The sequence below is a fragment of the Pholcus phalangioides genome, unplaced genomic scaffold (assembly GCF_987345545.1).
Source record: "Pholcus phalangioides strain wild (caught in Gottingen) unplaced genomic scaffold, Ppha-v1.0 ptg000001l_1, whole genome shotgun sequence".
NCBI classification, from domain to species: Eukaryota; Metazoa; Arthropoda; class Arachnida; order Araneae; family Pholcidae; genus Pholcus; species Pholcus phalangioides.
Window position 1 is genome coordinate 25,920,085 of NW_028301594.1, and position 23,650 is coordinate 25,943,734.

The window sequence follows — 23,650 nt, forward strand, 5'->3', positions numbered from 1 at the left end:
ACAGTTGCTAAGTTACCCGATGCACTGTTCCAGAACAGTTACCCTTTCGTTTCAACCGAGCACAACAACTGTGGCAGTGGTAGGCCTCCTAGATACTTCTAGGCTTTGCTCGAACCCGGGTCCTCGCAATGCGAGTCCATCATTCTGACCACTCGACCACCACAGCGGCGCAGAGAGTTTATTAAGTGCCCCCCCCTCTCTCTCTCTCGGGGGGGGGGGGCACATATTCCCAGATCATTAAATTAAGTGGCCCATGCCACGTTTTCAAATCTCAGTGAAGTGGTCCGCACTTTCCTAAAGGTTGAACACCCTTGCTCTAATAGTTTTCTTCTTTGTCATTAGATGATAGCCTTTGGTGTATTTGCCCTCCTGAGTTCACAGGCCGTTTTTGCGAGGATGACGTAAATGAATGCGTGACCATGAGACTGGTGGTGTGTCAAGGTGAACACGAGGTCTGCGTAAATTTATACGGAGGTTATCGATGCGAATGTAAGGCCGGATATCGTCGGGAAAAAGCGGTATGTTTAGGTGAGCAATATCGTTCGTAAAATATTCCAATTCAGTATTAAAACATGGGCCCCACCTAGACATTGCTTGGGAAGGGTCCTATAATAACGAGAATTTGTAGATTGGTATTTCCAGACGGTGAGGCATGATGCTGTTGGGACGGTCAATCACGCACTCGCTTATTACAGGTATTGTAAAGCAGGGGTTTCCAGCGGAAAGTTTCTCGCGGAACGCTTGATAGTTAGGCCATTAGGTCAACCGTCGATGATAACGACCCTGTTCACGGAAGTCCAACAAATTTTTGAATTTTTATCCAAAAAAAGTGTCCCCTCCATGATTACCGCCGTCTCAACAGCATCATAACCCTAGTAAAATGAAAGCAAGCTCTCTCCCCTTAATATAAATATTTATCGTCATAAACTATTGTTCTAGATATTATCGTAGACGTTTCTATTCAACTAAGGTCATAGCATGGCCTCCATAAAAGGGTGGGGCTGGCAGGGCTTCAGCCCGAGATGATTCGTATCATTTTTTGTTTTTCGCACTACAAAATTATAATGGGAGAAGTCTCGTTAAAACAGTCTGATATCGGCCCCCACCAAAGATCTCAGCCTAGGGGCACTATTGCAGGATATGGGGACATGGGTCTCCACGTCATGCCCAGTTGAACTCATGGTTGGGACTCACGAGGTTGGAGCTCTGTCAGCCTGTCGTGCGGTAACAACGACACAATTATTCAATCATTACGCTTCATTCATAGTTAGAAAAACTGGTGACAGATGGCGGCTCTGCGCATAGAAAGCATTACACAGAAACAAACTTCGCTATAAGTTCACAACACGTACACTCAAATTCCAACATGTACCAATTCGTTAGAAGTTCCGCAGAGGAATGTGGATGAGGTGCATGTGTGGTTTAATAGTAGTAGCAGCAGCAGCTTATCGTGTGACGTATTCACGAATCAAAAGCTTTGATTATAACCATCACCAGAAGAATAGCTCCCGTACGAGAACTCTGACATATGGGTTTAACTAAAATAATTATGATGCTAATCATTGAATCATAAATTATTCACTCGAGTTGTAGGTGAATAGCTCCTGAGTTCGAAACCGGGCATCTATCCTCAATAGTTCAAGTCCATGACCCCTTCTTCAAAGGGTAGGGATGGCAGATCTTTGGCATGAAGGCCCAGCACAAATCTATTTTTGTTTTTTTTTACTCTGCAAATTCGCTATTGAGGCCCCAACCAAAGCTTTCATTCTTAGATTAGGGATGGGGGAATTATTAACACATTAACTCAATCTTATTTTGAAATTTTTTGAAATTTAAAATTTAATTTTGATTAACATGATGCTTGATATCGTTGTCAATGAAATCTCAATCTTTTGTTTGATTTCATGAACTGAACAGTTTCCTTTATTTTCAATCAATTTTTATTCAATTACATCGATGTCATACTATTTTATCATGCGCGCAAGCTGTTTTTAATGCATTTTTTTTTTTGCAAATTTGCAAAAAATTAAGTATCAGAGATGTATAAAACTTTATACTGACGTAAGCATTTACACATAAATATGTGTAAATAATTCGAAATAAATCAATGGTTGAATATCGTATTTTCTTAATATTTCTATTAGAGTATAGTTTTTTCACAATGTTAAAAGAGATGCCCAAAGACAGGGGAAAAAAAAAAAACTTGTCAAAAACCTGTGTGCATTACGGAGAGTAATCACCTTCAAGAAATAAACAACCACTGTAAGCTGTTTCAATGTTATTAATTTTTTAATTGGGAATCAAAATCGCGCTCCGGTACAAAAAAATTATGAAAAATTAATTCCATGACAAATTCGAGAGATTCGCCATCTGTGTTTCCTCAATTAATTTTTTTTTACGCATTTTGTTATTGTGTGTTAGGCTTGACTAGTTGTGAAGATGACCCGTGTCTCAATTCGTCAGATTGCGTAGATGAAGGTGAAGGAAAAGTGCTTTGTATCTGTAGCTCGGGGTTCGTTGGAAGCCGATGTGAGACAGGTCAGTCGATGTTTTAGCTCAACTTCTTGGCTTTGTCTTGTTAATGTTGCGTGCACGCAAAAGAATTTCAAACAATTTTACACATAACTTGTGAGATTCTAACCACTCTGAGACGCAAGTTTTTCGCTGGAGCCAATCGCCGTTCCCCTATCCTGTTTTTTTTTTTTTTTTCACAATTTTCGAGACATCACTTTGAGTGGCAACAATGAACCTAGGCACCTTAGGTCAGATAATACTTCCTGGATAACTGTCGTATTTGGTCAGCCTGATATTTCACAAGCTCTATTTACTAATAAAGAAAGCATGAATCATTCGGTATCCACGTCCGTTTCCGTGCTTGGAGAACTTCACGGTAACCGGTCGTCGTGTGGGATGCTACTTGCAGTAACCCTATGCTTGCGCGGTGTTGTCTTGGCGCCATATTTCTTCCACGAGTAGTATCTATAGAAGTAGTAGTATATACAGGGTCATGTATATATACATGTATAAGTCAGGAAAGATCGAAGTAAACGAAGTTTAGCTGAGTCGAATAAAATCTTTTTTTCTACGATTCAACATTGATTCACTTTAATATTACGAATCTTCAAGGCCGTAGCGAGAGGCGGGGACCCACAGGGGTCCGCCCCCTCCCGCTACGGAATGTTGCAAAACGACTAATACGCAGGGAATAACATGCATAAGTCTATTGTGCTGAATGAATGAAGGCCAGAATTTTGACACTGGACTTATCCCGTTGCCGAGATCTCTTCCAGCCCATCTTCATGGCAGAGTCCGGCACAAAGCCTATCGTGCTATAATTTTGATCTCTCCCCGAAGTGCCAGTTGTCTCTCTCCGAAATACGTTTCTGGCTACGGCCCTGCAAATCCTCCCAAGCATGTAATTTCCAAAAAAATTTCTGTCGTTACACTTTTTTAGTACAGTATTAACATATTAATAAAGTGACACTTTTGTAAAAAGCAAGGTACCAGCTTCCGTTTCTTACAAAACGTACAGTTTAGAGAGGTGGATGATAGACAAATAGACTCCTTAATAGACAAAATTAATACATGCAAGAAAAATTCTGGATCAGTAAAAATTGACCCTTCAGAGAAATGTCTTTTTAGTACAAGTGACACTTTAGAGAGGTTTCATTGTAAAATATACTAGAGAACTAGATGATATAATAATTATATTTTTCTTCCAGAACTCCCTGATTGCGAAGACAGTTACTGCTCCATTGATGAAACTTGTGTATCAACTCCAACGGGATTCCAATGCTTGAAACTGAACACACGATAAAATAATTTCACATAACAAAATTAAGCTCAACATTTATTAGATACTGATGAATAAAAAACTGCATGAAACAAACAGTGTATTAAGAAGCACTCATAAATACATTTGCCATTTTTGTTTAAAAATATATGTTTTTTTTTAAAAAAACATGCTTCTTTTGTGAGTCTTGAAACACATTACAAATACCATAGTTTTCTTCTTCTTCTATATTTATAAATATACACTTACATTACAAATACTCTAAAAATATTTTCTCTCTTGATGTGAAAGAATAAAGCAAACGATGAGAATTTTCATTGTTTGTGGAAGACTTTTGCCTTCCCCCCATAACTCGTGTAAAAAAAAATAGACCTCGCTTCACAAGACCATAACACACGAAATGGAGAGGTTTGTTCTAATAATCGAAGTGATAATATAATTAACATTACCAATAAACATATGTATCAATATTTATGCATCACTCATCTATTGTCCAAACTGCAACGTAACAATTAACTTATATAGGCATCTCATTTCGGTGATGTACAATATGCATGACAATGATTTTGATAGTAATTCATAATTATAAAGAAATCTAATATAATATTTTGATCTATATTTTTTAATATTATTAATCAAATGATAATCAATAATCTTAAAAAAATGTATAGCCTCTACACATTGAAATATAGTATAGAAATTTTTTATAGCCTTAATGGAAACATGGTTATGTCTGTAGAATACCTTACCACAAAAGTTGGTCCATCCTTGCCACATACCTCTCCATTGTTTGTAACTTAGTCTTTTTAAGAATTTTTGGTCATCAATATTTATGCCACTAAAATAAAAATTTACTTTATGTAAGCCTCATTGATAATAGTGTTACCAGATTTCCGACTGAGAAAGCATAGTTACTTTTTTGTGCCTGTATTTTTTTTTAGATGGAAGCTTTATACCCGCCAATTGGCACCTAAAAATAGAAAGAATTACCCGTCATAACCACAGTGAAAACAAAATTCACCCCCAAACTGAGTATGAGTATCCAGACTTTACTGGAGAAAAAAAGAACTTGCCGCATGGCCAATCTAATAGGTACATATGTTTGGTAATCCTACTTACAAATAGCAAAGCAATGTTCCTTTATGGATTGATTTCAGCAGATGAATCTCATGCATAAGAAATTGGTAGAAACAGTCTAATAATTTGAAGAGAAGGAGTTCAACAAGCATCCATTCTAAAATATATGATCAAAATCTCCCTTGAAGTGCTTGTAAGGCAGAAATATAGATAACCAAATGACTCCAAAATTAATAGGTCTATATATGTAATGGAAATTGTATGCAATGATCTCAAAAAGTTATTTAAAACAACTGGAAACATAATACGATTTTAAATCCATTTTGTTCTACCTCTTGAAAATAAAACGTATTAAAACATTCAAGATTCATGTGTGTGCATATTTATGTACAACAGGAGCATAGTAAAAAGTCATTACACCACCAAAAGTGTAGAGTTGATGGGAATAAGGTACAGACAAATTTGTATTATACACTATTTATTTACACATAGTGTCAATTTGTCTGAAAATATAATATAAAATAATCCAATTTTCTTTTTCAACTTACATAGTTTCTGCAACTTCCAAACTTCAATATCAACTCTACAGGTAGCTTATACATAGTGATATTTTCTATGCATATCATTCTTTCGTAATTATTTCTGTTATTGTAATAGGATTTCACCATGCACCCTGTGAATGTGTATAACACACACACATGAATCTTGAACACACATACATTGTATACGTAAAAATATTCTGTATCACCATATTCACATAATATGCTTGCAAAATTGTCTCAATGCCACTAACTGTAATATGGAAGACAGATCTTGTACAGAACAATATCTAACATTGTTCTAATGCTCCAATAATTCTATGTACAAGTAGTTTTGAAGAGTTATCCTCAAATGTTTTCATAATTCAAAAGTACTTTATTTCTCACTAGAGAAATTATTCACACTGGAATGAGTCAATAAAAGTTTTCCTAGACGTTAAATGTCATATATTTCTCTCTTGCAAATCACTTGTCTAAGTGGCGTGATAATGTAAGGTCATGTGGCACATCACTGTTTGTGACACCTTTATGCTTCTGTTCTATGTTTATGTATTGTCGGATCAATCTTGAAACTTCATGAGCCTGTTTTGATAAAAAATACAAAAATTTCAAAATTGTTACTAAATTAATTTCAAAACATACGGTAGCAAGAAAAATTGTATAACAGAGCAAGAAACATTATTCCTCATTATAGGCAATAAGTATCTACAACGTTAGCTCATTAACGGTGCATGGGAAGTCACTTACTATGGTGAGTTTCATTATAAACTAAGCCTATTGCAAATCATTCACAATAGCAAGATTTTCATTATAAGCTTTCAAACTTGGAATGGCAATGGAAATTTTCAAAAAGCATGTTTTCCTCTTCTTTTTTAAAGAATTGTCATGCATAAAATGGACTGGAAAGAGTGGCATTTTTTAAAATCTCTTAACCATATTTATCTAATCTATTCATAGGTGTTTATAAACGGGGCATGTCAGTACCTCCCCATACATTAGATGATCACATGCTGTACCCTATGTTATTCTTATCTATATAGGAGGTTTAAAACAACATTTTATCTGTAGGTGTGTTGGTTGGGCCGGTGGGGCATGACCTTTGATTTTGCCATAGTTATTTTCTTTGAAAATACTCCCCCCCCCCTTTTTTTTTTGAATCTTCTAAAAATGGACACATGGAAACAGGTCTTAACCATTTTCTCTGCCTTAAATGTTATTGGAAATTTTTGTTGTGTAATGAATAAATACCCCAATCGAAGAAACATCTGCATTCCACAAAGTGCAAAATTTCGTAATAAAATCAACATGCATAAACAGTTTACTCTAGATGCATATTTCAGCAAAAATGGTTCAAATGAAAGGAAAAGAAAGGTAGATTTATCTAGTTTGTTTTTTTCCTCATTTGTATGTTTCTACAGCAAAGCCGTCTTAATGCATGGGCCCACCCGGGCATGGCACGGGGGCCTCAAGAGAATAGGGGTCTCAGAAAAATTAGAAGTAGTTGAAATTTTCGAAAATTTGCCAGGTAGGGTCTCAGAAAAATCACTTGGCCCGGGGGCCCATGATGCTCTTAAGACGGCCCTGTTCTACAGTGCAAAAAACTAAAATTTGTTTATAATGAGAAGTTCTATTAATATATAATAACAATTTTCCCTTTGATTGTGAACTGTCGTTATAAAAGACTTTTAGTGTATACCATACCTGATCAGTCTGTATTCTGGTTATTTTCTGCACCATTAGATTTCCGCATTTCATGTCCAAAAACAGTGTGCCATCTTCAGCTCTCACTTTCCTCGTTGAGATGACTTCTGAGAAAGGATACTTCCATATTGTTTCCTATTGATGAAATGGAAAAAAAACTTGTATACAAAAAATTTACAGTAGCATTGACTTTTTTGACAACAGTTATATTTGAAAACGAACGACACCTACATGAGTAACAACATTAAGGAAATGGACGCCGCTCCTGTTCAATGCTAGTATATGATCAGATGGAGCTGCATCGCCTCTCAACCACTATTATCAGGAAAAAAAAAAAATGAGAAATCACTAAATAATTATTAGCAAAGAAATAATTAGCAAATTATAAATACTTATTATTTGCAAACAAGATTTTAAGAATCATAATTTGCACTAAATGCAAATAATTATGAATAACAGTAATAAAAACCCTGATATTATAATGTGACATGCATTATAATTTACTAGTAGTTCATAAATTTAAAATGTTGAAAGGCAAAAAAAAAAAATACTCATCAACAGGAAAGAAACCACTTAAGATATAGCATTAGAAAAATTCTTACTTTTACGATGAAGAAACAGGAACCAAACAATGGCCATTTCTGAAGGATTTCTATGAGGTAAAATACAGTAAATCAGTTTAAGAGCAAATTTTATGAATGTTGAAAAAATATTCAAAAACAGCATGGATGTACTTCAATATTAAAATTGCAATCGTGTATTGTATTTGATTAGAAAAAGAATTCATATTTTTCGCAAATCTCCAAATGATTCAAAATGCTGTTGACCTATGATATTACATTTATAGCCTGACTTACATCAGTAATTTGTTCTAAGACTGACGACATAAGTCAGGGTAAACTTCACCATTGGTAATATCCCGCCCTCCTTAAAAGAAGCCCAGAGGTAAAAATTTGCAGATTTTCTCTATTATTTCCCTATCCATTTCTCTCTCTCTCTTTTTTGGTGTGACTTCCATCGAGGAAACATTTCTCTCTAAGAAAGTGACATCAAAAGCCTTCAAGCTTTGCTCAAAATGCATCTAATTGAAAAACATCTTTTTTAAAACAAGGCGACATAAATGCAGGCTGGTGTAAATTAGAGTACTATTGTATTAGTGGAAAGATGCATACATTTGACTATATATATATATAGTGTGCATATTAAGATATATTATTTATAAATATATATATATATTTTTTAATTTTTTTTAATTTTATTTATTTTTAATTTTTTTTTTTTTTTAATTTTATTCTTCATAAATTTTATTATTTTCCTTGTCTTGGAACAGAGATAAAATTTCATGCTTTGTAAAATCTCTTAAATTCATAATTACTAAATTAAAGACCTAGAACGATTCATTAATTTTGAAAATCTTTGATTTTTAAATTCTATAATATAAAAATTTATCAGATTGCAATAAAGTTTGTTGTTGGAGTGTGCTTGAAGTCTTACAACCAACATTACCCACCTAGACATTGAGCTTTAGCCTCGGTTGTTGTCAGAGAGGTCATCTGCGGCCAATTCTGTTGGACATATTCTACCCACTGAGCAGGGCGGATGTCTTTAATACCAAGCACTGGTTTTGGCAATAGGTATTTCACCTCTTCCCTAGAAAGAAAAAAAACACAATATAATACGTGTATTATGATACTTTTATTTAAATCCCATTTTCTTTTTAGGTAAACATGAGAACAGTTTGCAAACAAAGAAGCTCTCTCTGGGAATAAACCAAAGCAGTCTATACTTTTTCAAACAGTTAGAAGGTTCATATGAATTTCAGTACAAGAAGCATACCAATGATAGGCCAAATTTTATAAAAGACTCCTTTTGAATTGATCTCAATGCAAAATATATAAAGAAAATTAATTATGCTATAAGAAGAATACAACACAAAAGAAAATTTTGTTTTAAAGTTTGCTGCTATTCATTTTGTGCAGTAAACCAGAGTCACCCTTAGGGGTGTGCAACAGCTAAGATCACTCTGAGCCAGGGATTCTTAACCTTTTTCAGCTGCGACTAAACAAACAAACAAATGACCATTGTGGCAACCAATGGAACTTTTTTTAAATTAGTTGATCCTGTGCCGCTATACTGTAAGTGCATTTATAACAGGACTGTCAGTTTATTTGTACGATTCATTTAGGAAGCTGATGTGCATCAGGTTTGAGTCATAACCTTACAGCTCAAAAATCCCTGGCCGAAAGTGGATTTGAATGACAGCCTCGAAACTCCGGCAACCCACAGGTTAAGAACCCCTGTTCTAAGAAGGGCTCTTAACCTATGGGGACCTCCCAACTTTGAGAGGGGGATCCTGCACATGTAGTAATAGAAATGAAACAAAAAAGCAATGAAAAACAAAATGGCTATAGCCAGAATAAATGTAATATAACTACATAAGGTAAATTTTAACAGAATACATTTCAATAATAATAATAATATAATAATTTATATGCAGCTATCAATATATGTATAAGACTCACTTTGCAGGAATATGCTCCATGTCAGCAGCACGGTGCAATAGTGCAGCAACTCGAGATATATCAGACTGTGTAAAAGCAATAAAAAAAGGATTGTATTAAATAATTACATACCTAAAAAACCAGTATAATTGTTCACAAGCCTCATGGCTTTTATGTGACAAATGCTTATGCAAATAATTGAAAAAAAAATTGGTATAAAATAAGAAGCAAAAAAAAAAAATAAAAATAAACATCAGCATTATATTATGTGTGCATGAAAATAAACAAGACCACATTCACACAGGTGAAAATGACCCAGAAAATTAAAAAAAGGAAATGTCAAAATATCAAGTTTGACGCATGTAACATATGATTGATAGGCACTAACCACATTCTGTTCCTTAATATGTTCTCCAGGCATCACAAGCAGAAGGCCTTCAAGGTAATCTGGTGCCACTTGATTGAAAATGACTTCTATATACAGGTGGTTGTCGAGTCTCAATGGATAATACCAAACTGAACGGCAGAATATGAGGTAGAACACTTGACCATTTTTCAGCAATTCGGTTGTGACATCCAGTATGTATTCTTCGCGATTCAGGGGCATGGTGTATGGATCTGGAAACACACACACACAAATAATGTTTTATAATCAATCAAAATTTTTAGAATATTTTTTAAAGTAGTTTCAATTATCAAACATAGTTCCACTTTAGATGAATTACATAGCGAGTTGATTTGCTTTTCAGTATTTCAATTGATTTAAAAGTGACTGATTCAGAAATTGCATAGAATCTGGCCTTGGTAAATATGTATTTTATGGCCAAAACGTCTGAGAGAAACCAGTATATAGATTGAAATCTGTAGTAAAGCTAGAAAAAACATCTGAGTATTCATTTAGATCAAAGTTTTCAAAAATTAAAGGTTATTTAACACGGGAAAGAATAGAATAAATATGAAACAAAAAAAAACGTATACTTACCACCTTCAACGATGCAATACAGTGAGAATTCTTCCATTTCCAGCTGATTGCGGACATTAAGAATTGCACAAATTTCTTCAATGACATCGTGTACGACTGTTGTTGACTTTGTATTTATGACCCTCTCGGTGCCACCAGGTAATCTGTATATTTGGCGTTTGGAGTTGCGACCAGCCTGCATATAATGTACACCACATTGAAAATTATCTGTGTGCAGATTATATATCATTGAAATGTTTTTAATTAGAAACAACTTTTTAGAGCATGAAAAATAAAAACATGCAAAAACAACTTACAGAAATAGCTGAAATCTCTTCGATACTTGGCACATTTTTCCTACCACCATATTTGAAAGTCTTGCGTAAGTTTTGTAAACATACCATGGCTGTACCTATAAATATCATGCCAAAAGGATAAGACACCATACTATTTTAGAAACATATAAAGCACCCTCTCTATTATATGTACTGAAAAAAAATATTTCACCAAACCTGGAGAAAAATAGTGGTTTACTCACGACTTAATAATTGTAAGTTGAAATACTGACTCATAAATAAAAAAGTATTCCTCATAACATCACATTAGAAGCACAGCAATCTTGTAAAAAATATACAAAGCATACACATTGGTATTATACTGGGTAGCAACTAGGGAAGAGCAGCCAGGTTCTGGTGCTCCAAGAGCTAGAGTAGAGGGATCACCAAATTCTTTTTGGAATCATTCCTTCAACATTACACTGGGGTGCCAAAAGTCGAGCTTGTCCCAGGTGATCAAGTATCTATTTGCTGTCCTGGTATTTATATTAGTGGATCCTCAACATGTGGGCCATATGCCTCCCCTCATGATCCCGATATAGACTGAGCCAGAAGAAAAAAATGGTAAGAAGAGAGAGGGAGCCATGGGTAGAAAAAGGTTAATAAGCAATAATATATATATATATACAGTGTATTGGGCGTGTGAAGTATGTAATATATACATGAGTACTGTGTAAAGAAAACACTTCCATATAGACTTTAGCAGAAAGTTTCGTTACTACAAACAGTAGATGCATATTTACTGACCATGATAAGCTCTCCTCTTATCGTAAGCTGCAGTTTCTAGGTACTTGAATAAATAAGGTTTTAATGCGTCCGAGCATTCAAAATAAGCAGCAATGATGGAGAACAACCTCCAGCCTCGTTGGCAACTATCCCTAAAATCATCAATGCACATGTAAAAATTTCACTCAAAAATAAAAATGTGAATACATTACATGCAAAGTGTAATATGATCTAAGGAATTATCGAAAGTTATTGTGTAAATTAAATACTAACGATTTTGGACTTTTGTTATTCGTAGTTTGCTTCATTAACTGGCAGTAAACTTCATCTCGTAGCTGTGCATATTTGTGGCAGGTCTGAGAAAATAAAAATTGATAACATTCATTGAAAATAAAAACAAATAATAATAATAATATACACAATTATTCTGAAAATTATCTCTCATCTATTTGAGAACTTAAACACTTACCACTAAAATACTATAAACACAGTCGACTTCAGACTGATTTTTTGCCATAGGGTAATCTCCCATATACCTCATTATAGCTGGAATGAAGGAAAAAAAATTGTAATTGCATTGAAAAAAACAATGTAGTGAAAAAATTAGCAAGTGAATGAAATCCTCAAAAAATATAATTTTTTGTGTTATTGAAGATATAAATACTTACATATGAAACATTCCAAAGCAAGTTTATTCAATTCTGGCGTTTGGAATTTCAGGAGAGATGCCTGTAATGGTGACTAAAAAAAAAAGAAAAAAGAAATGTATTTAATAAAAGAATTAATATTAACTACTTTTTTCTGTAACTTTCACACCTTGATTATCTAATTAAAAGTTTTGAATGTGAAATAAATATATTTGTTCACTGACCTTAGTGTATTTTACCATATCTGCTAACTCTTTCCACGTCCAATCAGAAACCTCTTTGCTCTTCTTACCTTTCGTTTTCTTCGATTTCAGACTTTCAATGAGCTTAACTGATCCTCTTATGGATCCTTCCCTTGTCCTCAACATCTCGTATCTGAAATGATCCCAGTGAATGAATCTATTCATCGTAGACAATAAAGATAAATACAAATTAAAAGTATCACTGAAAAAATTTAGTTAGATGCATTTCAGTTAATAAAACTTATTGGCTGAAATTGTGAAATCAATGTTGACTTGTGAAATCAATAGACAGAAGTCCAAGTTTGCAGTAATTTTTAAATTTTATCAAGGTAATGCTGAATGATTCAGCTTTCTCTGAGTTGAAATTGAGTCAATACTGATCAAGGAAAAAAAATAAAAATAATTTTTTGCCGTAATTTTTTTTATGTTTTTGCCAAAGTCTGTTATGATATGACTGATGTTATATACGTATATTTTTTTTTGCGGGGGGGGGGGGGACGTGGTCATTATTCGAAAATTAGAACCTAATGAGAGAAATAATTCATAATTGGTAAAAACTCAGAATTGATGAAAAAAATAATTCCAAAATCAAGAGACATTCAGAAGTAAGAAAAGAAATAATTCCGGAATTGATGAAAGAAATAATTCCAGAAAATGATGGAAAATCAGAATTAATGAAAGAAATAGTTCCAGAATCAAATGAGATGAAGCTCAGATACCTTGTTTACTACAAAAAAGAGCATTTGATGTATGTATATATTTTGGGGGGGGGGGAAGTGTGGTGCGACCGCACCTTTCGCACATCCCTAAGTGGATCTGTTTCCCGAGTCTGTAGACGCGAATTTCACTAATTTGAGAGAAATATACTTCTATAGTCCGTAGTGCCGTACAATCCACGAGTAAAAATTTCACCATCGGTGATTAAAAAATTAAAGGGCTCGTTGGTCACATTAAAAAAAAAATCTAAATTTTTTATTCATATCTATACGTCATTTATAGCAATCTTAGAAAAATCGTTTTCTGAAATTTTTGAAAGTTGCAGATTAGACACAGCATATAACAAGCATTTAGAAATTCAGTTGCTTTTTTTAAGGTATAATCCACGTGTTACACGCAGGAAAATACGTTACGCTAAAAGCGCAGAATCTTACTTTTCTAGAGATTCCCTGAAGTTGAAGAGAGCGAATTGCAGTAGAGATTTGGCATCATGGTTAGCTTGCTGCGTCAACTGGCTCGCATCGCTTCTCATGTCATCCGTATAGTAGTCCTGCAATGGAAATTACCAATATTGAGATGGACAATGAAGCAGGGGAGGGGGAGGGAATTTAGAAACGCACGCACGCAAAGCACAGCCAACACTTCAAAAAACAAAAATAAAAAAAATAACATAAAATGACATTTCCTTTCCTCCAGAAAATAACTGTGAAGAAAAAAAAACAAATCTTTAAAACTTGGAAGTAGAATGGTGAAAAAAAAGACCACTCATAATTACCCCAAGCAGTACAATAATAGCCCAATGTCATCAATATTGACGGGTAGGAAGTTTTCCTTGTTTATTCACAACCGAATGATATTGTTACTATTCCTCAGATCTCACCGCTTTTGATGGGAAGGAAAAAGAAGCCTCATATATTGTGCTGTAGACAAGAAAAATACTTTCATCTCCATACTTCGCTTCTTAAAAATAAGGGAGTAAAAGAAAAGAAGCCTTTTCAACCAGAACTGAATGATGAGAAATAGCCGGAAGATTCATTAAAATTGCGGTCGCAAACTGATTTTTTTTTCTACTTGAACTAGTTATTTTTTCAGAAACTGTATACGAAAAAAAAGGTGGCTTTGGATAAATGTTTGGTACATTATTTCTAACGATATTGAAACTATCGAAGATAGAAAAAATGTTTAGTAGTAAGAATGTTGATAAAATTAACGGGTTATTAAAGACTGAAGAATTTGAATTAAGACGCCAAACAAGGTTATAACGACATTAAATTTACTAAAAAAATTGTGTTGCAACCAAGATTGAGGTTTTAAGATATAGTATAAGTCCGCTATAACAAGTACGGCTTATAACTAGAATCCCGCTATAACTAGTGATTGTCAAATAGCCAATGCTACAGATACAAAAAGAATGTTCGGTTACAGCGAGTGAAAAAATTATGAAACTTTCGCTATAACGTCAACAAAATTTTCCAAAAAAGGTCAGTTTTTCTTTCTTTCCCTTGAAGAATTGAACTAAAAAGATTTCTTACAAGGATATCACTAATCATCACACTTGCTCCTCGTAAACATTACTCTGAGGGTCTTCTAACATAGGATGGTGTCAGAAAAGTCATTTTTTACCCCCCCCCCCCATCATGTTGTTGATCAAACGATTTTTCATTAATTTTTTTTTTTAACAAAAAACCGAAAAATTATCCCACTTCTTCTCAATCAAAATGTTTAATTTCATCATTAACAGTGTTCAAAAAGGGGGGGGGGATACACGAGAAAGTATGTCGGTAACATACAGGATGATTTCATAATTCCCCTTGTCGTACTTTAACCTGGTCAACCGTTGATCCAGGAGGCATATTTCCAATTAGAAACGTTCCAAATAATGTGTGAAACTCAGATACGTCATTCTGGTTCAAGGGGTTGTATAGTTGATAAAAAAGAATAACGTTTATACGACCTCTTATTCGCTAACTTCCAATTAGAAAGCTGTTGCCTTATCTATATCCTGAAGCTAACAAAAAATGTTCCACGTTTCTAAGTGCAGTATTCGCAGAGATATTTAAATTCAAAAATCGGAGAAAAGTTGGGGAAAAAACAGCATAAACGAGAAAACGACGCATTGTCCGTTAGGTTGTGCTGTTCTTTTCCAACTTTTCTCCGAGAATTTTGAATTCAAATATTTCAGCGAATAATTGCGCTTAAAAAGGTGAAAAAATGTTTTTTGGCCTCAAGACAGACAAGGCAACGGCTTTCTAATTGGAAGTTAGAGAACAGGGGCACAGTATAAAAAGTTAATTTTTATATTTTAATAACTATACAACCCCTTGTTACATGAACGACGTATCGGAGTTTCACACAATATATTCGGTTACTTTTCTAATTGGAAGTATGGTTCTCTAGGATCAACGGTTAGGAAGTAAAATACGGAAAGGGGATTCATGAAATCACCCTGAATATGAACTATGTGAAGTGAATATTATCTATTTCCCTTGGTGAAGCAATTTATTTCCCATAGAGAATATAATACGTTACGCCATACCCTCTTTTATGAAATGATCATTCGTAAAAGATTCCACGTTGAAAATAAATAAATAAAGGATAATAATAATGCGAGGAATTCGGAAACACAAAATATTACGAGCAATAAAAAGAGTTAGCATCGCGCAAAAAAGCAGGAAATGACTGAAAATTTCTCTCACAAACCTCCGATGATAATCCTATAAAACAATAAATAATTTTGACACTTCACCAGAATGAAAATAATTATTTCGTCGATTAACGGAAAGCATCAAACCGTAACTTATCACGCTCGTTTATGAATGTTTCTCCCTTCGGAAGTGATTATGGAGGTAGTGGTTGATGTGGTATATTGATCGATCACGAGCCTGTGAGCGAATCATTTAAGCTAGAAAGCGAAAAATATTTTTTTTCCCTGCAAAACACGCAGCGGCACGAATTCGTACGCATACGGTTTGGTCACGCGAATTATTCTGAAATTTAGGAATGTCCCGGTCTCTCCCTCTCCTCCATTAGTCAAAAACCCTGAACTAATTGCTGGAACGACAGATCAATCATCATAGCACGGCACCTGTCGGTCGAGGGACGGAAAAACAGAAGAGAACTTGATAAAAAGTTGCTGAGTATTACGTGTTTAATTTAAAATTGTATCACTGTCCGTCATACCCCCCTAAACCCTGCAGCAGGGCCCCAAGGCTGAGACTGACAAGCCTCAGGCCAGACTTTACACGCCTCCCCCCCCCCCCCCATTGAATTAGTGAATTATATACTCTATTATATAGTGAATTTATAGCAAGAAAAAGCCAAAACAAAAAATAAGAATCGTCTCGGGCTTGAGCAATACCCCCTAAAGAAGGAGGAAGTGCTCTATTCTTTAGGTGGTACTGTCTGAAGCCCCGGTAGCCTATTCTTGCCGGACTTTAGCCACTTTCACTAATAGCTAACTGAATTATTCTTTCACTTTTTGCGCATACTATTGCTAATGGTTTCAGACATACCCATATTAGATCATGTTTTTTTAATAAGGGGCCATTCAAGTATTACGTAAGCAGATTTTCAGCCATTTTTGACCCCCCCCCCCCTTGTCAGCAAAAATCAGCAAAACACTGACCCCCTCCCCCGTCAGCAAAATTTCATCAGCAGCTTAGAATATTTCATATCTTCAAAAAGGGGTGGTTGATGACGTAAGCAACCTTCAAACCCCCCCTCCTCCCCTTGTCATCGAAAGTCAGCAAATCCGAAACCGCCCCCTCCCAATGCTGACGTAATACTTGAATGACCCCTAAGTATAAAGCATAATTTATGGAAGAGTGTGCTTATTTGTCATCACTTCATTGTCGATATGAAGCCACGCTCGACACATCAGGCTGGAGTCTTTGGTGGGTCTCCAAGCTAAATTTTTCACAACTACACAGGCCGTCCAAAATTGTTTGCACAGAGGATATCTCTGTAACCGTCGACTTTCGAAACATACTTTTACTTACAAAAAACTTTTCAAATGACTTGCAGTTACAGAAAATCCCAAAATTTGTTTCAGGAGTCGTATACGTGAAAAAATGAAGAAATTAACTTTTTATATAGTTCTCGTGTGCTCAAAAACCCAATTATAAAGTTACACGCTGTTTTTTTTCCCAAATTTCCTCCGTTTTTTGAATTCGAATATCTTAGTGAATATTGCACTTAACATGGAGTTTTTCATCAATTTCCACAGAAGAATATGACTGCCATCCATTGAAGCACAGATGAAATTTCCGGGATGAACATAACCGCACATACCACTAGAGTACTTCCGTTTATTATCAATCACGACTCTCGTAGTTCTATAATACGATGATGCACCAACGGCTCTCGAAAATTCACTAAATAATGCCAGAAGTCCAGGTCGTCTTATTGGTCAAGGTCGTTCGTATCATTCGAAAAAAAGGCGCGATTTTCATACACTCTAACCCAAAGCTGTATTGTAACCCAAAGATCTCGAGCCGCTTTGCTCTAACCAAATGAAGTGTTTTAATGACACGATTTCATCTATATTTGAAGTACATGAGTCTTATTAAGCGAGAAATGAGATGCGTATACTTTACATCTCTTTATATTCAGGTTTTTGGGTACGAACATAGTGCAAGTTGGTTTCCGATTCTGCGAGTCAGTGCCATTACGAATTTGTTAAAAGAAAACCCTGAAATTCAGGTTTTTAACCAATCAGCAACAGCACCAATACCGAGAATCCGAAACATGCGTGCTCTATGCCCGTACCTTTACTAAGGGTACGAGCATACAGCATTGATGAGTGTGATTCATTGATGCAGCCGGACAATGACCGGTCCCAGAAATATAAGCTGATTGAAGTAAAAATATTTACACAGGAATGATCCTACAACTCACAGTACGGCTCTAGTAATTTGGAATCTCAATTTCCCATATTTTTCTCGAAGAAATATGGTTACCTAGTCCAGGAGCGTATGCAAGATCGACCTTTGGAGGGGACACACCAGGGTTGGGAGAGGCACAATGAATATCTCCCCCCCCCCCGAGCATTTTCAGTTAAAAATCTGGAAAAAAAAAAGCCTTGAAATTAAAAGAAACCGATTGATATAGCATATACAGGGCGTTTTCTTTCGATATTTCTATTAGCTTACGAAGATATTCAAATTTTTTTAAATTTTCGATAGTCTTGGAGGGGTTGCCCCATCCCGTGTTCCTCCCTGCGTACGCCTCTGACCTAGGCATATGGAGCCTTATGTCTGGTTGACGAATAATAGGACTTCTGTTTTTGAACGTAACTTTATGTAGATGTAAAGGCCCACTAAGATATTGTCAAACGGTTCTTAGCCTTATTTGTAGAGGGTGAAACACGACTATTGGATACATCAACGCTTTGCGAGCTGCCTTACAGTTCAACCTATGCACCTCTTGAACATTCCTCCGAGGAATTTCTAATGACTTGATACATGCTGGAACGTGTTGTGAGTGTATATATGGAACCCTCTAAGGTAATTATGATGTCAGAGTTATGAATGTTCCATTTTCTAGTGGTGGCTGCCATCCTTTTTCCTATCTATATTAGGAGTGAAGACCTGTCATACTGCAATGACAATGCGGAAAGAATTTATTGGTGACAGACTTCCTCCCCAAAGGACTAGTTGCCGTCGACATTTTTTCATTTCCAACAATTAATTGTGGTTAAGCTTTGTATTTTTACACATATATCAGATAAATAAGCCTGCATACTTTGGTGATAATTTTCCGGTGGGCACAATTTCAAAATGAATGAACTCACTGTATACATATCCATGCACCTTGCAAAAATCTGAGCCTTTCATAAATCTTTGAAGGAAGATAAATGATCACTGAAAAAATAAATTGAGTCCCAATAGAGAAGTTTCAAATGTGTGGTTGTGAAACTTACCATTTTGCTTTCGACCCATCCGGCGTTGCGACTGTCTCTGGGATCGTCGAGGCCGATTCCATTCTGCTGCACGTGGGACGGTACGGACAAGACAGAGTTGTTGTTGGTTGACCTGTGATCCGATGATAACAGATCGCTTTGCGATCGAGATTTAAGAGCTTCGAACTGTTAAAAAAAAATCAGAAAAGAGGCAGAAAAATTACATCAGCAGGTAAACATTATCTTATCCTCCTACAAATTCAATCAAAAGTTAAAAAACTGCTTCGACTCAGGGAAAAAAAAATTAGGGACAAGTGTCCCTTATATGAACGCACTTCACTCCCTTATATTGAACTTTATAAGATAATGAGATATACAGGGTGATTCAGAAAAGATGGGACAAAACTTTAAGAGGTGATAGTACACACCAATACAAACAATCCTAGAATACATGGTCTAAAATGGAACGCAAACACGCTAGCGCGTTTCGAAAGAGTCGCTCCGTAAACGTTAAAAGGGCATTTCTATTGAAATTTATACGTACGTTACAACTGTTAGAACGGTCGTACGCTGGAATAACTTTACAGGGTTGGTGTCAGCGCCTTTTATTCACTGTGACGCAGATTTACATACGGTTTTTTTCTCCAAGGAGGAGAAGAATAAGAAACCCACATAGGGCCCTTCCGGGGACTTCAAAAGCGAACGGGGCGTTATGATAGTGATATATGATTATAATTTTCGAGAGTAAGTGTGCCAATTATTAAGCAGGCCACTCTTCCTAGAGGTCCTCAGAAAAATCATTTTGCCTGGGACCTAAGATGCTCTTAAGACGGTCCTGGTTTGAGTCACGAAGCCGACTTTGTAGGGGAAAGAATCACAGGGAAGAACCTCCACGTTATTTGGGATTTTTCTGTTTGTTGAACAGTGTCAAATAAAAATGACTACGAATTTGTTACGATTTGTTTTGAATATGTTTTGTATGTTGTGATGACCGATAAAGCTCAAGTCATTGAAATATGAAAACTGCGTTTCCACATTAAGTCGGAATGTTGATGCTCGATTTCTAATAACAAAATGTTACAAGAATTCTGTTCAGAGGAAGTTAGATGAAAATATTTCCCTTCATTTATTTGAAGAATTCTACGAAAATTGAAAAGCGTGAAAGAAATGCCTGTAAGCACGAAGCATTTATTGATGATGGGGATGGGGTGGGGGGGGGGAGAGGGTTCAGCAACCCTCCAACGTAGCACGAGATGGTTCACGTCACACACTGAAATTTCACAAGTCAATATACTATGAGTAAGATGGCACGTCCTATGGGAAAACTCGCTCGTAATTTCCAGTCAGATAAATTTACTTCCCCGAAACGTTCGGCCAACCATCTTTTCATCTTCAAGGTCTTTTTCATGCTACAGCGCATTCGATAAATGACTATGTAAAAATCCTCAACACACAAGAAAAGCATTGTCGAAGCAAAACAAAAACACGACGACGTTACGGAAATATCACCAATAGAAAGAAAATTCGAAGCATTTGTAATTTGGAATAACTATCACGTGTGGAGCAGCTAGAGGTCTCCGGGGTGATTCGCTGGAGAGATTTGTATGAAAGGGTCATCAGTAATGCAAAGAAATGGTTATTCATTCTATTTTTCTTTTCAATCTCGTGGAGACATTTGTTTATTTAGTTTCACTTTTTGGAGTGTTTTGTAGATTGCACCGGTGGCTCTAAACTAGTGTTTCCCAAAGTGGGCGATAGAAGATACATAAGATCCTATGGGTTCGCTTGAGTTGGGAGCTGGTTGGTTGACAGCTATGATATATATATATACATATCCACCAATATTCAATACAATATGTTGCAAGAATGGACTCCCACATCCTGAAGGCGGATCCCTAGACTGGGATCTTTTGCGGGCCCCCGATCAGACTTTCCACGGACACTTCTATACTTGATTTATAGCGTGAAAAAGCAAAAAAATGATGAGAATTCTCCATAGGCGGCGATAGACTTGGAAGTCTAGGGGGGGGACATGGTCATTATTGCTGGGGGGGCACGATGATGATGATGTTAATACATTTATACATTAGATCAGTCGACTGCACTTTTGACGCTGGGGGGGGAAATGCCCCCCCCCGTATCTCCGCCCATGGAATTGTCCCGGGCCCTGTCAGCCCCGCCCTTGTGGGGGGCCATGGTTGCAAGTTGAAACTTAATAACTGTAAACTTCTAGTTGAATACCCTAAATCAAGAGCGGGCATACAACGCTTACCTCTTTCCTCAGTCCTCGTTTCAGCTCCTTCTTACCCAAAGGAGCGACATATTCGCAGGGGAATATGCCGGATTCGCCATTGTCTAGAACTCCATACAACCAACCTATTCGAGGAAAAAAAAAAGACGAAATTACCATATGCTACAGAAAACAATAGGCGGCGTCGTCGTTTCAATAGCCAACCCCCTATTGCGTTACATCCGGCGTGAGTCATCAAACATGGCTATTACATACACCGCTATGAAAGATAAATACAGTAATATCAACATTGAGGCGAAAGGAAGATGAAAACATCATTAGAACCGAAGATACTAGTTTCTTACACTCGTATATGAATGATCGCGATGCCATTAGTATAAGAGAGAGCACACACTAGAAAAAGAGTGAACATTATTACAATCTCTTTCATCACGTTTCACAATCCACTAGAAAAGTCCATAACGGACACCTCCCGTTAACCGGACTTTTTTTTTTAATCCTGTGGAAAAAAAAGCTAAAATGTATTCAACTACCTATTAACGGACACTTCCCGTTAGAAGACGAAATTTTCGCCGCCCCCCCCCCCCCCCACTGTATACCGTTTCACCCGCATTTAATGCTGTTTTTTTTCCTAACTTTCCTCCGTTTTTAAAACTCGAATGTCTCAGTGAATATTGTACTTAAAATCGTGGAAGAGCAACATTTTCCTAACTGGGTTTTTGGTCATAAGGGGACTGTATAAAATGTTGATTTTTTTTATATATTAATAACTGCACAACCCAATGCAACGTGAATGACGTGTCTGAGAGAATATATACTACAGTACATGTTATTTGGATATTTTCTTTAACTGGAAGTATGCCTTTAGGATCAACGGTTCTCAGGTAAAATGCGTGCATGCCTACCAGCAGTTTATATTAAAATACTTTAAAAATACTTTTAATGCAGATAGAATCAAAATTTGAACGTACGACACAGAAAATTTTTTAGTACAGTGAAACCTCGATATAACGTTGTAGAGAGATTATCGTTATATCGAGATGCAACAATATCATCACGTCATCAAATTTATGCTGCTGTTGCTTTCTTTTCAGAATGGGCATTGTTAGCACCACTAGAAAAAATTATAATTGATTTGCTGATTAATAAAATTCAGTTAGATGCATTGTTCCCGTCAAGTCATTTACTACGTTGCAGGGGCCATTCAAGTATTACGTAAGCAGATTTTCAGCCATTTCTTTCCCTTGTCAGCAAAAGTTAGCAAAACACTGACACCCCCCCCCCCCCCGCTGTCAGCAAATTTTCGTCAGCAGCTTAGAGTATTTCATATCTTCAAAAAGGGGTGGTTGGTGACGTAAGCAACCTTCAAACCCCCCTCCCCCTTGTCATCAAAAGTCAGCAAATTCGAAAGCTCCCCCCCCCCTCGATGCTGACGTAATACTTGAATGACCCTTGCACTTTTAACTCACTCATTCAGAGAGTGCCAATACCAATTACTTCCTTAGCGCTTTCTGTGACCTTTTAGTGCAAAATACCGATGTTATAAGATGCCTTCAGAACTTAAATAATTAAATAAGTGACCAGAAGTTAAGATTAAATTCAAAATGAATATTAGCAAAATATATAAAAAAATGTCGTTGTAGCGGTTTTAAAAAAATCTCAAAAAGTATCGTTATAGAGAGATTTATCGAAGTAAAAGATATCGTTGAATCGAGAGGAGTTAGACCACAATTTCACAAACAAGATTTTAAGAAATTTCGTGTTGCAGAGGGATTTATCTTTATATCGAGTATACTTGTAGCGAGGTTTCACTGTGCTTAAAAATTGAAAACTGGCAATTTTGGGGAAGCACCAACCCCCCCAAACACTACTTAGAGGAAGCGACCGCAAGTGTTAGACGTATCTTGCGAACGGAAAAAGAATTATCTAATTTGAACTTTAGGGGAATAAAATAACGAATATGCCATTTTTTTTCAAAATCACGAAATCAGGATATGCTAGTAGCTCCATTATAACCACTTGATAGATAATAAACGCAGTTGCTGAAGCAATTTTTCAGCGCATTGTCCGCGGCAGACCATACAGCCGGATCGTGGTATATCAAGCACATATCCTTTCTACCAAAAACGACGAATGGGAGATATTTCCCTTTAAGAGCCACCACCTTTTCTAGGCACCCAAAACTACGAGTTGTTTCGGTCATATTCATCCAGAATTTTTAACCTATTTTTTGATTTTTATTCGAACTCTGCTCTAGAGAA

At 36.0% G+C, this 23,650-nt stretch overlaps 1 protein-coding gene across 1 annotated transcript in view; it reads right to left on the bottom strand.

Annotated features, from left to right (window-relative positions):
• Positions 1 to 3,837: 3,837 nt before the first annotated feature.
• Positions 3,838 to 23,650, bottom strand: part of Myo10A (unconventional myosin 10A) — a 171,308-nt gene continuing 151,495 nt past the window's right edge. The window contains exons 42-58 of the mRNA XM_089232723.1: positions 21,411 to 21,514; positions 19,160 to 19,324; positions 13,674 to 13,789; positions 12,505 to 12,655; positions 12,302 to 12,374; positions 12,103 to 12,179; positions 11,907 to 11,989; positions 11,655 to 11,785; positions 10,890 to 10,984; positions 10,594 to 10,768; positions 10,000 to 10,229; positions 9,633 to 9,697; positions 8,621 to 8,760; positions 7,713 to 7,762; positions 7,342 to 7,425; positions 7,111 to 7,245; positions 3,838 to 5,991 (exon numbers count right to left, since the gene is read on the bottom strand). Coding sequence (XP_089088849.1) covers positions 5,875 to 5,991; positions 7,111 to 7,245; positions 7,342 to 7,425; positions 7,713 to 7,762; positions 8,621 to 8,760; positions 9,633 to 9,697; positions 10,000 to 10,229; positions 10,594 to 10,768; positions 10,890 to 10,984; positions 11,655 to 11,785; positions 11,907 to 11,989; positions 12,103 to 12,179; positions 12,302 to 12,374; positions 12,505 to 12,655; positions 13,674 to 13,789; positions 19,160 to 19,324; positions 21,411 to 21,514 — 1,991 coding nt within the window. The 3' untranslated portion in view covers positions 3,838 to 5,874. The remainder of the gene's footprint in view (positions 5,992 to 7,110; positions 7,246 to 7,341; positions 7,426 to 7,712; positions 7,763 to 8,620; positions 8,761 to 9,632; positions 9,698 to 9,999; positions 10,230 to 10,593; positions 10,769 to 10,889; positions 10,985 to 11,654; positions 11,786 to 11,906; positions 11,990 to 12,102; positions 12,180 to 12,301; positions 12,375 to 12,504; positions 12,656 to 13,673; positions 13,790 to 19,159; positions 19,325 to 21,410; positions 21,515 to 23,650) is intronic.